This window comes from Sarcophilus harrisii, chromosome 3 (genome assembly GCF_902635505.1).
Source record: "Sarcophilus harrisii chromosome 3, mSarHar1.11, whole genome shotgun sequence".
Taxonomy (NCBI): domain Eukaryota; kingdom Metazoa; phylum Chordata; class Mammalia; order Dasyuromorphia; family Dasyuridae; genus Sarcophilus; species Sarcophilus harrisii.
Window position 1 is genome coordinate 431,526,523 of NC_045428.1, and position 15,333 is coordinate 431,541,855.

The 15,333-nt window shown below is 34.6% G+C and overlaps 1 protein-coding gene across 4 annotated transcripts in view; it reads left to right on the forward strand.

Moving 5' to 3' along the window:
- Positions 1–15,333, forward strand: part of STARD13 (StAR related lipid transfer domain containing 13) — a 285,280-nt gene that overhangs the window by 202,553 nt on the left and 67,394 nt on the right. For all 4 annotated transcript variants that reach the window (XM_031963687.1, XM_012545229.3, XM_023499614.2 and 1 more), the window contains exons 2-3: positions 2,393–2,464; positions 5,828–5,909. In XM_031963687.1, the coding sequence (XP_031819547.1) occupies positions 2,393–2,464; positions 5,828–5,909 (154 nt within the window). The remainder of the gene's footprint in view (positions 1–2,392; positions 2,465–5,827; positions 5,910–15,333) is intronic.

Here is a 15,333-nt window from a genome sequence, read left to right on the forward strand (position 1 = left end):
CTGAGACCTACTCTCTGTGGAAGTTTCCAGCAGGACATCCTGTCAGCCATGCCCTGTCAGAAATCCTACTGATGACCCCGAGGTTTCACTATAAAATCTATATATGGGCATCCCATGGAACCTTCTTTTGGGTCAGTCCACCATGGTAGTTTACTTAATGGCATTTTTCACTTCTTTTCCCATGCCTCATGGTATTTCTCCTTACTCCACCAAGCTTCCCAACCTCACTTCTCCTCCTAACTAACTCTTTTAGGAATGCTAACTCTCTTTCAGCATTTATCTTGCCAGCTAAGGGCATGTCCCAGCTTCATGGAGGGCTCCCTTTCTATTGGGCAATGGTGGGTTGTACTGAGGAACTTGTCTTTCATATGCTCTCCCAACTCTATTTCTTATTTACCATTCCCAGTATCTATTGTATCCCTTCATTTTGTCTGTAACCTATTCCCCTAAATAAATTTACCTTTTTCCAAATAGAATGGACATTGTGAATTCTTTATTTGACCAAACCCCAACTTTGTGCCTACCATAGTCAGGTGTCTACATAATTTCCATATATCAATGTGTTAGGCAACGTATTTCCTGTTGCCTAAATATGTTAAATGGTACAACACAGCCGTCTAGCTCTATCTCAGACATGATGATCTACTCTTAAATTTGGAACATGTCTAGAAATTGAAATTATTGCCCCATTACCACCTTCTCAGTCATATTAATAAAAAAGTTCGAATTTAAGTTACCAAAGGTTATTATGATTTAAGAAGTAAATCATCAACTTCCTCCCCCTCCTTTAGTTACAATCAGATCTTCGTTTCCTGCAATTCTTTTCAAATATTTGTGTATGATAATCAAAATGAAATCCCTTTATCTTCATTCAAAGATGCAAAAATAATTGAGGAAATGCAAAGTCGGGTTAGTTGTCTTGTTCAAGGCCACACAGCAACCCAGGTCTTCTGGCACCATACCTAGAACTTGATCACCCCAAAACCCTACTACATCTCTCACAGCACTTGTTGCTTTGAAGCAGGGATCTTCACAGGCTGCATACATCCTTGAACTGGCCATTCTTCTCTGACAGGCTTCTCACAGCTCTAGCTAGATCAGAGAGAATATAGATGTGTATTGCCCTAAACTTTATGGGCTCAGTCTAAGTTTTTCCCAACAAGGATAAGTATTTGGCCTTTGTTTTGTTTGCATAACACATTCTAATTAACTGTTAGGTTGAAGCATAGTGCAGTACAGATATCTCCATCTTTCAACATGGCCATGTTGTCATATGTAAGGATATGTCACTTTTTAAAGGCAGCAGTCTCAAGGACCCTATGTACTTTCTCACATATGACTATAGAAAAAAATTCACGTCAAAGTGCTTGCAAAGGGTATGATCTGACAATAATTCATCTGAGCACTGGAGGAAGGGGACTTGATGTAGAACTGTTACAATTGAGTATATAATTGAGTATATAATCTTGTTTGTATATAATCAAGGTTTGATGGATGAACTTATGTTCCCTTACATTTGTATTTATCTAACAGAATTGTGCTTAGGAAATGATCCAGGCTTCAGGAGGTCAAAAAATAACTTGTTTTACATACTTGTTTCACAAGACAATTTCTCTAGGCAAGTGGTTCAATGATCATTTAGTACGGCAATGCTGAAAATGGTTATCAGAAAGCTAGAGGATGGGGCACTCAGCTTTTCTGTTGACTCAGCCCTGGACAGTGGGCTTTTCTACTATGTGAGGAAAATGCTGCATTTTAAAACAATTTTCACATATTTATCTAATTCATATTATTATCAATTTTGACCACATGAGCAATTACAGTAAAAATTTATAATGCCAACTTGAATTTCCTTAGCACTTTTATTTCTGAGAACTCAAAAGTACTTTCACATAGATTATCTGCTTTTACCCTCCCAATAAACCTAGGAATAAAGAAACAAAGAAAGAAGGGAGAGACAAAGTATCATTTTCTCTAATTTTCAGGTTCAAAACTTAGTTTATTTTTAATAGTCCTAGCATAGAGAAACAGTATCTTGTAGTGTACTTGTGAGGTATTTCCTCATACACAGTCACCTGAGTGTCTGGGACTTTGATAAATAAAACATTTTATCCTACTGATGGAGAACCCAACTTTTGTATTTTGTTGTCTTTTTATGCTCAAAATATTTGTGAAGATTATAAAAGCAATTCATGATATGAACTCATTTCTTAACCATCTCTGTATACAGTTATTTGCTTTCACTTTGCAATCTACTAGAGTATCATTTGTATAATTTTATTAATAATAGACATGATGATTACTTTTTCTTTCCTTTCAGGAAGAAAGCTTTGGGAATTTTGTTACTTTTTTATTCATATATATATTCCATGTTCTTTTTTTCACTCCACAGAAATTGAAGCAAAGGAAGCATGTGATTGGTTGAGGGCTGCTGGATTCCCACAATACGCTCAGCTGTATGAGGGTATGTTTATATTTTTCATTTCTCATTCAGAGAAAATAAAATTGGACTAACCTGATACCAATGCCCCCAAAATTCCTTTTATTTTTCAACTGTTTCCTCAGTCCTTCATTGGATCTCAAGTCTAAGCCAGGAAGAGGCCATCTAATTAAATGCCCTTCTTTGATATAATGAAACTGAAACTCACAAAAGTGAAACTATTTGTCCAAGGTCACACACAAGTAGTATTGGAGAAAATTTTGAATTCAAGTCCTTAGAGTCCAGAACTTTTTTCTATGTTGCCTCCTTTAGTGGTTATGGCATAGAATGTAGAGTCAAGAACTGAATTCAAATCCTGTCTCAGATACTTACTAGCTATATGACTTGGCACCTAATAGTAGCAAAGAGCTGTTGTGAGAATCAAATGAGATAATGTGGAAAGTCCTTTGCAAATCTTAGTTTGCTGTATAATTGTTAGCTATGTTTATCTTATGCCATAAGATTTTTGCATAGAAATGCACAGTTATAGTTTAAGGTGGGAAGGGCAGAAATCTATTCTTCCTTCGCTTTATTTTTTTCTTGCTTGCCATCAATTCCAGAGTCTTTTTACCTTGGGCTCTGTGTCCACATTCTTTTTGTAATCGTCTTTCTGCAGTATCTTTAATTTCCTCTTCTTCCCTATTTTTCCCTTTCCAAGAAACCCCAGAAAATAGTTTAGCATTTTTGTCCTATGGTAAGTTTCCTAGAAATCACATCAGAGTATGTCAATACTTCCTCTCTAATTTGAATCATTTTATATGAGGAAAAATCTTTTTTATAAAAATAGCCTTTGATTTTCAAAATACATGCAAAGATAGTTTTCAACATTCATCTTATAAAACTTTGTGTTCCAAATGTTTTTCCCTCTCTCCCTCCCTCCTTCCTCCCCTAAACAGCAAGTAATCCAATATAGGTTAAACATATGCAGTTCTTCTAAACATATTTCCACATTTATCATGGGGTACAATAAAAATTAGGTCAAAAGGGAAAAAATGAGAAAGGAAAAAAAAAAGCAAGCAAACAACAATAACAAAGGTGAAAATACTATGTTATAATCCAGATTCAGTCCTTGTAGCCTTCTCTTTGGATGCAGATGGCTCTCTCTATCACAAGTCTTTTGTAATTAGCCTGAATCACCTCATTGTTTAAAAGAGCCAGGTTCATCACAGTTGATCATCACAAAATCTTGTAGTTGCTGTGTACAATGTTCTCTTGGTTCTACTCACTTCATTTAGTATCAATTCATGTGAGTCTCTCCAGACCTTTCTGAAATCATCCTACTGATCATTTCTTATAGAATAATAATATTCCATTACATTCATATACCATAACTTACTCAGCTGTTCTTCAACTGATGGGCATCCACTCAGTGGAAATAAAAATCTTGATAAACTTTTTGGATCACACATTTTCAGTGTATAGTTGCCTATGGAACTCTTCGTTTTTTGTTAACTTGAACTGATGTAGTAGGTTAATCAAATGAACCACCTGCCTTTAAAATTGTACTAAAGCTTACCAACTACAACTAATGGCTACTGAAACATTTTCATTTATAAACACTGTCATCTTTACTTCACAAATTCTGCACATTTATCTCTGTGGATGATATGTAGAGACTGAGGAATAGAGAACACTGAACTAAATCAAGCCCTAGCTGATTTATGGAGCTGTGACGAAGCAACCTCTTTGTACCCTACTTTCTTCTATAAAATACTCAATTTCCCTTCTCTCCCTGGAATAGGAGGGAGAAAGAAGGGTGTGTGAGCATACTCTGGATTCTTTCAACAAAAGGTTCCATGTAAATCCAAAATATTCTTAGTTTTAAATGTGAAACACTCATATATAATTAATGAGAAATTCATATAAATCTTAATAAAGCTGTGCTTCACCAGATGCATATAAACAGATATGTTGAATGTATTATGAATGAGACAATATTTATCTTAACTTGGCTGAAATTCAGTTTCATAACTCTGGCTACCAGAGGGGGAATAGTGTTTATTATTGTAAGTTGCAGTTTACATATCAATGAGTACAAATAAATGAGATATAACTTGTCTTGAATTTAGGGACTTCGCATCAATTAGGGAATAGCTAAATAAGTTGTGGTATATGAGGATAATGGAATATTATTGTTCTATAAAAATGATGAACAAACTGAATTTATAAAGGCTTGGAAAGATTTACACGAACTGATGCTGAGCGAAACAAATAGAACCAAGAATACATTGTACACAATAACAGCAAGAATATGTAATGATTAACTATGAGAGACTTAGTTCTTTTCAGTGATTGAATGATCCAAAACAATTCCAATAGACTTTGGATAGAAAGCACCATCTACAACCAGAAAAAGAACTATGGATATCGAATACAAATCAAGACATGCTATGTTCACTTCTTTTATCTGTTTTTTCCCTCTCCCATGCTTTTTCCCTTTTGCTCTGATTTTTCTCTCCCAATATGATTCATAAAACAATGTGTATTAAAGAAAATAAAAAGTTTTTAAAAGAATTTAGGGTCTTAGGAGTCAAAAATATAAAATAGTAAACAGAAAGGAGCATAATGCAAATCATAATGGTGAGAATTAATATTCTGACCCATTATATATGACTAATAATACTTAGTCCTGAATAGTGATTTACAAGTTTCTCATGCATGATTGATGGTATTTTGGAGAATTACCAAGTGACTGGGGATGCCATGGTGGTCTTAGTGCAGAGCATGGTGTTAGCATGAAACTAATTTCTCCGTATACTATTAGGAGAATGGTTAGCTTTTTGTGGCAGTGTAGGCAAAGTGTACTCTTAGAAACGTTTTTACTAATCTTAATAAAAAGAAAGTTTTTGAGGTTTTTGGATTTTGGCAGGCATTTTAGAAACTAAAGGCAAAAACATTTTTCTGTCCTGAAAGTGAATATGTCTATTCAAGCCAGATAGCTCATAAATTTAGTTGAGTGTGAATAAGTGGTCTTAGTACAGATGTCAACTCTAAGAATGTTTCTCAGAGCTCAGATCAACATACCTCTTTGATAATGTGAAGCTAGAAAAGCTTGGGCTGCTTAATATTTGATCATGCCCAAGGTCAGGCATATAATTGTTGTCATAACTCAAATTTTCTTCACACTTTTAAAAGCATTTATCACATTTACAATAAAACCATCTGCTCTCTTAAACTGTGTCAACAAAGTTTTTACCCAGGAATAACTATCATTTAGATTCATGGGTTATGTAGCATTTTAATGGCTAAAATAGATGTCCTCTCAAAAACAAAGTACTATGATCCTCATGAATTCTTTTTATTATTAAATCAAATGTTTGTATCTTTTTTTTTTTTTTTTTTTTGTAGATTCACAATTTCCCATCAACATCACAGCTGTAAAGAAAGATCATGATTTTCTTGAAAAGGATCTTGTAGAACCTCTTTGCAGGTAAATAAAATGTTTCATTTAATGCAAAAAGTAAATGATTATATAATGTTCTAAATAAATACATTTAAACTTATTCACCAATTCATTCATAAGACTGTGATAAGGTTGCACAATTTGTTCTTTCATTCAATGGACATTTGTTAAAATCTACTCAGTGCAAAGCACTTTGCTAGGTACTGAATGATAAGAGCTTAAATTTATTTGTATCAGATCTATGCAGATGATTCCTGGATGTCTATTATCTAGCCCCATCTCTCCTCTGAACTTCAGTCCTCCATCATTGTTAATTGCCTATTGAAAATTTCACACTGAATGTCTTGAAAGTATCTTGATATCAACATATCTAAAACTGAATTTATCTTTTACTCTCAATACTCTCTTTTTCCACACTTCCCTATTTCTGTCAAAGGTACTACCATACTTTCAGTTGTCCAAGTTTGTAAGCTCATCATTATTATAAATTCCTTATTCTCCCACACCCCACATCCAATCAGTTGCTAAATCTTTGTACTTTTACAGCTTCTAACATATCCTATCCTGTCTTTCCATTTGCACAGCTACCACCTTAATTCAAGTCATCATCACCTCTCACTTAGAGCATTACAATAGTGTCTTTATTGGTCTTTCTACCTCAAGTATATTTCCACTCTAATATATTACACACTGCTGCCAAAGTGGTTTTCTCTAAGTATGGATCTGACCACATGATTCCCCATTTAAACAAACCCTTATCTGTTCAGCTTTTAAAACCCTATACAACCTATCTTTTCACTGTCCTTGAATATAACTCCCTCTTCCTCGCTACATGAGCCAGCAAACGTGGCCTTTTCACTGGCCCTCATTCATGGCATTCCATCTTGTCTCTGTCCATCCTCCCTGCCTGAAACCCATTCCCTCCTTGCAGGAAGGTTAGCAATGTCCAAATGTGTCAGAGAGGTCAGAAAAGACTAAGATTAAAAAAATGCTTTGGAATTTAGCCACTAATGGTATATTAATGAACTTTAAAAGTGAAGTTTAATGAAGTTGTAAAAATAGGAGCCAGATTGAACATGATTGTAGGTTGATTGGATTTAATGCTTGAACTGACTTTTAAGGTTTCTAGTCTAATTTTCATCTGTAAAAAGAGGAAACTGAGGCTTGTAAAGATGAAGCAAATAAATTGAATGGTAGGGAAATGTAGGTAGCTGATGCAGATTACATGTTTAGTAGGGATTTTAATTTGAGTTATATATAATATGAAATTTTAGTGCTTAAAGAAAATTTAGAGGACATCTGCTCTGATCATTTCACTTTACAGTTGAGGAAACTGAGACCCAGAGAATTGTAGTGGTTTGCCTCAGGTCTTATTTTTCCATATGTTGCTGCATTTAGCTTCTTTTAACTTCTAAATTAATGAGCTAGAACAAAAGAACTACAAAGTTATCTTGTGATAACAGAATGTTCCTTCCTGTTTCCGTTCTTCAATAAGAGACATTTGTATCTCTAAGGCAAAGAGAAGATAATATAAAAATTGACAAATAATCAAAGATATGCATAACTTTAATTACATATTCCCCATTATTTCAGTTTGCTTCACCCTATAGCACATACATATGGTAACATTTACAGGCTGTTTGAGCCCAGCCTGTGGTAGAGTCTTCCAAGCTCAATGATCAGCTACAATTGAACACAGTGTGTCTTGACCCAAACATAATGATATCATTTTGGTCTCCTTTGAATTTGAAGGATAACAACTATGGTAACATTTAGGTTTCTCTTTCAAAGTAAAAATATAACTACATTATTAAAGACAGATGAGTGACACAGTGGTTAGAGTCTTGGACCTAGACTCAGGAAAACCTGAATTCAAATTTGACTTCAAACGTACAAGTGATGTGATCTTGGACAAGTCACTTGGCCCCTGTCTACCTTATGATGGAAATAGTAATAGCCCCTACTTGTCAGGATTACCGTGAGGTTCAAATGAGATAATATTTGTAAAATGCTTAGCACAATGCCTAGTACATAATAGAAGTTTAATAATTTTTAATCTATTGTTTTCACCCTCCTTTGATAAAATGTGGTTTCTGGCTGTTTAAAGAAAAGGCAGTATTGTGTATTTAACAGGATAGGTTGTACTGTAAAGTAACTTCTACTCACAAATCATAAATAGGTAGAACTAGAGGGAAAATAGGGTGGAAAATATTGACCATTTGTGAGAGATTATATTGTATGAAACATTTTTTAGCTATAGGTGATTAAATTGAAAGACAGTGCTAGCTCTTGAATATTTCAGAAGTGCTTTAAATGGAAGTCGTTTTTTTACTAGTTATTGTGTGTATCCCTATTTCACCCTAGAATGCCATGGTTATGGCTGGCTAATACCAAACTGAATATTTTGAAATTGCATTCAAGTCTGTAATATGAGGCTGTTTAAGCCATAAACTGTGAGCCAAATTAATTAGATATGATTCCTAATTGATAAATATTAATTAAAAAAACTAAGTAAAATCAGATAAGATATAGATAGATATACACACATGAATGACTATATTACAAAAAGCTTTGGAGGTTTGGTGGACATAGTTATGAATGACAGGTATATAAATTGTGAATTATAATTCTTCTTCTGATACTTGTGGGCTTGGTAAAGTCACTGACCTTTTCTATCAGGATATCCTCTTCTGCAAAATTCTCTGTAGGAGTGTTATGAGAACCATCAAAATAATTTTAAAATACTTTTCAGATGTAAAGTTTTCAATAATAACTGTGTCAGCCAAGAAAACCAAAGAACATTTTCTTTACATGTTTATGACATGGTATTCTACAAAGAAGAGTTAAATAAGATGAATTTTCATCATTCTTGTATATTATTTATCTATAATGTACATATTTCTATATACTCAATTTGCTATATAATATTGATCATTCTGTGCAGTACAAACTGGGCAACAATTACATTCATGTTTTTGAAGTAATATATTTTTAAGAACTGTGTATGATTCATTCACCTTAGTTATTGAATGGGTGTCTCCCTCGGTATTTATTTTTTTTACAAAAGTGACAGACAATAGGTGTTATTAAGATGGGACAGAGATTGTAGAAGGAGGTTTAAAATGGCAGGAGATAGTTGAACTTGGAACACTTCTAATGGCAAGATACATTTCCAGAAAATATTTTCAAGCAAGAAAGGCCTTAGGGTTTACTCAGAGCCTCCATGGGGCAGAGAAACAGGAGAGAAACACACACTATGTTTTAACTAAGGAGACAAAAGAAGCTCCACCCATTGTTCTGGAAGATCAAAAGGAATAACTACTAAAGCAGCAGAGTTGAATTGGCCTGTCCTCTACAATCCCTGTGTTAGTGAGTGGGCAAGGCAAAGAAAACTCAGAGAAGTAGATTGGGATTTTCCTCTTGGAATGAATTCTGCCAACAAGGTACAGATTCACTATTTTAAAAACAGCCATCGGTATAGACAGATCCAAGTAAAGAGAAGTAAGTGAATAACAAAAGATTTTGGAATTAGCACTTGTGCATGGGGAGTAATAGTGGATAATAGGCTACAATGTAGAAAAGTGAATTCATTTTATTTATTACTAACCAGAGTTGGGGAAGAGGAGACTTTCTATTTGATCTTGTATTTTAAAAGCATGCTAGCTATATTTTTTAAAACACTTATTTGAAACACCAAGAATGATGTCTTTCTGTGGGTTTCAGGAACCTAGAGACTCAAAAATCTGTATATATTTGCTTTTTTGTTAGACTTTTGACTATACTACTGGAGTAATGGGATGCCCAGGGTGAAATTCCCTTTACATATGCAGATTGGCAATTCCTCTGTATTATACTGCCTTATAGGGTTCAGTAATTTGCTTAGAGTCAAACAGTGAGTATATGTCAGAAGCAGGACTAGAATAAAAGTGTTTCTGTCACCAAATCTAGTCCTTTTTCCATTATGCCATGTTATCTTAAGATGTTTTGGTATGATTATTTTTAGTCAGGTCATCAGTATGCTCAGGATCTGATATTCAGTTATTCTTTTGATAAACATAGCTACAGAAGCAGAAATTCTGTTTTGATGTTATGATTGACAGCTATATGCACAAGTTTTCAGGAAATGACAACAGATAAGATTGTTTGAGCTAGCGGTCAAATTGCTTTTTAACCTGTGCTGTGTATTTTGGATACAGTTCTTTCAGATTGCTGAAAGAACTGTTTCTATGTTTATATATAAAAATCTTTACAAATAAAACACAAAACTTTTGAAAATGCATCATGTGTTCAAAATATAAAGGCTGTTATGGGATAACTTTCCTAGAAAGATTTGGGGATATGTTGTAAGACATATATCACATACAACCAGTCTGCCAAGTTGTGGGATTCTAATGAGGGAAATATGTGAAGGACTTGCATATTTCAGTGGTAAACCCATAACTGAGAATCCCATAAAGAGTGATTATTTAGGGTTATTAGCTTGTTACTAAATAGATTCAATATTTAAGAATGCAATATTGCACTTATTCCCAGTTTTGAATTTTTGGATTGCAGTTTTAGTGAAGTGCTTAGTACAATGAAGATAACTAATTCATATTTATTAAAGAGCAATACAGCTTCATTCAACAAATATTTAGTGCTGTGTGCCAAAGCATGGTTCTAGGAGAAGATGCAATTATGTATAACACTGACTTAGCCATCATGAACTTACAATTTAGACATATAGATATGCGACACTATAAATTAGAATATAGTACAGTAAAGAGGTACAAATAAAGTACTATATAGTTCATAGGAGAAAGAGATTGCTTCTGAAAGAAAGCGACATTCCAACTGAGCTTTATGAGATAGAATGGACTGAGAAAGTTAAAAGAACTGTTACAAGAAAAAGAAACAGAAAAGCATGGAACATGTTTAAGGAATGAAAAGTCGTCTGAATTGGATTAGAGTAGAAAGTACAGGCAAGTGAATAATGGGAAGTAAGGCTGGAAAGGTATTTTGAAGGCCAGGTAAAAAATTTTGGGTTTCACTCTGTGTGGATAGGGATTTGAATAGAGGTTTTTGAATAGAGCCTAACATGATGTGAGTCATGTGTAAGGAAAGTGAATCTGGCAGCATTGTGCAGAATAGCCTGGATAAGGGAAAGATAGGAAGTGGAAAAATGTCATACAAATATTGTCTCATTTGATCCTCACAGCTCCTTTGGAAGTAGGTGCTATTATTATCTCCATTTTACACTTCAGGGAACTGAGGCAGAGATGAAGTAACTTATCCAATGTCACACATCTAGTAAGTATCAGGGGATGGATTTTAATTCAGATCTTATTGATTCCAGAACCAAGCACTATATCCACTGTGCCACCAGCTGCCTCAATAGTAGAGATGTCCTAAGAGTCATTTAATCAAACTTATATTTGGACAGAAATCCCTTTACACCATTCTAGACAGTTGGTCATCCTGCCTCTGCTTAAAATTCTCCAGAAGGGAAATTTACCATTTCCAGAGGCAATCTACTTCACACTTTCACACAGCTATGACTTATTAAGAATTTTCTTTTATATAGCAGTCCTCCAGAATCACTTTTCCAGAATGAGATCATCTACATCTCCCTCACAGGGTTCTAGGGGAATACCCTTAAGCTTCTAATGCTGTTGGCTCAAGCCCACATTGTGATATATTTACCCTAGTGTGTCTACCCAGTGATTAGTGACCCAATTTCACCTAAACAAATAATATAAATTTGCATTTACAATGCGGCTAGGTAGCAAAGTAGATAGTTTCTGATCTGAAATCAGGTAGACTCAACTTCCTGAGTTCAAATCTGGTCCTGAGGGTCAAATCTGGTAAGTTATTTAACCCCACTTCCTCAGTTTTTTCCTCTATAAAATGAGCCAGAGAAGTAAATTATAAACCACTTCAGTATCTTTGCCAAGAAAATCCCTAATGTAAAGTCAGATATGACTGAACAATAGGAGCACCAACTTCTGCCACCACTGCTACTACTTTTTACACTGAGATATTTACTGCAAAGAGATAGCAAGAATAGAAATATAAATATTTTTCTCTTACCCATGAGAAAGCACTCTCCCTTATGGCACCTTAGTCCTGAAGGAGAATAACATCAAGCCTAAAGCTATTTCCATATAGCACATACCCTACCAAGTTCACTTCCAAATGTATCAAAACTTGTGGGTGAATCCTTATTCCAGCTATTCTTAATCTTATTCCTACTGAATTAATCCCAATTTGATTTCAGCACCTTAATGATAAGAATGGATCCCTCCTGCTACTGGTCAGGCTCAATGCCAAACCTGGCCCAGTCTACAGATGCTGGATCTCTGGTGGTTCACCATGCTGATCTTTCAGAGGTTTTAGCTCTCTCCAACATTCCTTTATCTAAAAGTGGAAAAAATAAATGCAAAAAGATACAAATAGCATCAGGGTTATATGCTGATGGGCCACTTGCTTGTTAGGCTTCCCACCCAGTGGGGAAAGAGGCCTCTAATGGCCTATCCCTTGATATAGAGATTTATAGCATTTCCCACTTCTGCATTCTACCATACCCTGCTCTGAAAAAGCCAGACAAAAGCTCCTCTTCATCATTTGGTTTGGTGGACAAGATCCAATTACATAATGTCTGTGCATGTTCCAAAGGCCACATAGGGATTGCAGCAACTAAACACGCTGTGCATGACCATAAGAACTGGGCTTACTGGCAAGTCTTTTCTCCCTGGCAAGAAATCTGCCTCTCCAAAAATTTTCTACCCATTACTCTTAGGTCTGTCAGAAGTCTAATCCCTCTTTTAAAAGACAACCTTCTAAATTTGAAGAACACTATTATGATTCTTTGAAGTCTTCTCCTGATTAAACATCACCATTTCCTTCAGTGAGCCCTTGGAAATCATGATCACCAGTATTATCATTTTGTTGATCACCTTCCTTTGAGTATACTCAATCTTGTCAGTATTCTTTCTAAGATGCTGTTTCTAGCATGAAACATAATATTCTACACATGTCAGTATTTATTTTTAAATATTTAATACTTCATATTCTCCAAGTTGCATATAAAAACATTTTTAACATTTGTTTTAAAAAATTTCAAGTTCCAAAGTCTCTCCCTCCCTTCCTACTTTCCCCCCTCATTGAGAAAGCAAGTAATATGATGTTATACATGTGCAGTCATGCAAAATGTTTCCATATACATGTCTTGTGAAAGAAAACAAACCAAAAAATCCCTAGAAAAATAAAGAAAAAAGTATACTCAAATCTATATTCAGACCTCATCAATTCTTTCTTTGTAGATTTATAGGATTTTTCATAAGACCTTCAGAATTATCTTGGATTGTTACACTGCTGAGAATAGCTAAGTCATTCACAGTTGATCATCCTTCAATATTACTAGTTTCATTGTTCTCCTGATTCTGCTCACTTTACTTTGCATCAGTTCATGTGTTCCCAGATTTTTCTGAGAGCATCTTTTCCATCATTTCTTATAGCACAACAGCATTTCATCATAATCGTATGGCACACCTATTCCCCAGTTTAAGATTTTTTTTGTACAACTAGTTCCTTTTTCCTTTTGTTTTTTGGCTTTTTTTCATTTCTTTGGGATTTAGACATAGTAGTGGTATTGCTTTGTTTTATAGCCCTTTGGGCAGAGCTTGAAATTGCTGCCCAGAATGGTTGGTTCAGTTCACAACTCCACCTGCAGTCCATTGCACTTGCTCAATTCTAATTTTTAAGAAATTATTTTCTTCAATAAATTTTTGTGCCTCCTTTTCTACTTGCTAATTCTACTTTTTAGGAGTTCTTTTCTTCAGTAAATTTTTGTGCTGCTTTGATCATATGACGTATTCTTTTTTTAAGATATTATTTTCTTTAATATTATGTTTTGTGTTTCCTTTACTAAGTTGTTGACTCTTTTTTCATGATTTTCTTGCTTCGCTCTCATTTCTTTTTCCCATTTTTTCCTACCTCTCTTATGTGCTTTTAAAACTCTTTTTTGAACTTTATCATAAATTCTTTTTGGACCTGAGATCAGTTCACATTTATCTTTGAAGTTTTGGATATAGCAGTTTTGAGTTTGTTGTCTTCTTCTAAGTTTGCATTTTGCTCTTCCATCTCACTACAGTAACTTTTTGTTTGCTCATTTTCCAACCTCTTTTTTGATTTTTAGCTTTATATTAAAGTTGAGTTCTGTTCTAGGGTTCAAAAGGGCACAGCTCACACTTTAGGTTATTTGTGCAGGTATTTTCAGAGATAATTCTGGGGACCTGTAAGTTTTTGAGTCTTTTGAGGTGGTATGAGAGGTGTGTCTACTACTCTCCTAATTTGTGAACAATCACAAGTATTCTTTTCCACCCTGGAAATAGGATCCCTGCTTTCCTATAACCACAAGTTTTGGTGTACTACTGCTCCTCTTCATCCTGAAATTGCAACCCAGGATGATAGCAGGGATCCATTTGTGGGCAATGCAATAGAGTCCTGCACCTAGTGCCAGTAAATTCAGCTCTGTAATCTCCTTTTGTTAAGTTATTCAACCCCCTTACTCGCTGTGAGCTGAGAGCACCAGAAACCATGGATGATTCAATCTCCCCTAGACTGCTTTTGAATTTCTGGTTTTTAGCCTGTGGTACTGTAATCTGCCTTTGACTGTGCTTCACTACCACTATGCCTCCCAGACTTTTCTTGCTGACGTTGTAAGTTGTCTTGGACTGAAAAAATTATTTCACTCCATTTTTTTACTCCAGAATTTTTTTTGAGGTTTTATTTAAAGTTGTTTGGAAGGGAACTTGGGAGAAATCAGGCAAGTCCCAGGCTTTTGTCTTGTCATCTGGATTCTACCTTTGTAAGTAAGTATTTAAGCAGCTGCTATGTGTCAAACACTATATGAAAGACCTGGGCATACAACAAAAAAGTCCCTGCTTTCATGAAGTTCACAGTCTGAGAAAGAGAACATTTTATTGTCTTCTTTTTTTAATCTGCATTATTTTTGTTTGTTTGTTTTTTGAATTCATTTTTAAAATTTTGAATTCCAACATTTTCTCCTTTAGCCCCTCTCCTACTCATTGAGGAGGTAAGCAATATGGTAGTCATTATATGAAGTTTTGCAAGTCATATTTTCATATTAGCCATATTGCAATTTTTTTAAAGTAGAAATTATATGCTTCAATCTACATTCAATATCTTTTCAGTTCAATATCATCTTTTATCATGAGTCTTTTAGCATCATCTTGGATTGTTGTACTGATCAGAGTAATTTGGTCTTTCACAGTTAGTCATCTTTAAAATGTTACAATTACTTTGTACAATATTCTTCTGGTTCTACTTACTTTACTTTGCATCATTTCAAATAAGTCTTTCCATGTTTTTCTGACCTTCACCCATCATTTATTATAGCACAGTAGTATTGTATCATAATTATATATTGTAACCTGTTAAGCCATTCCCT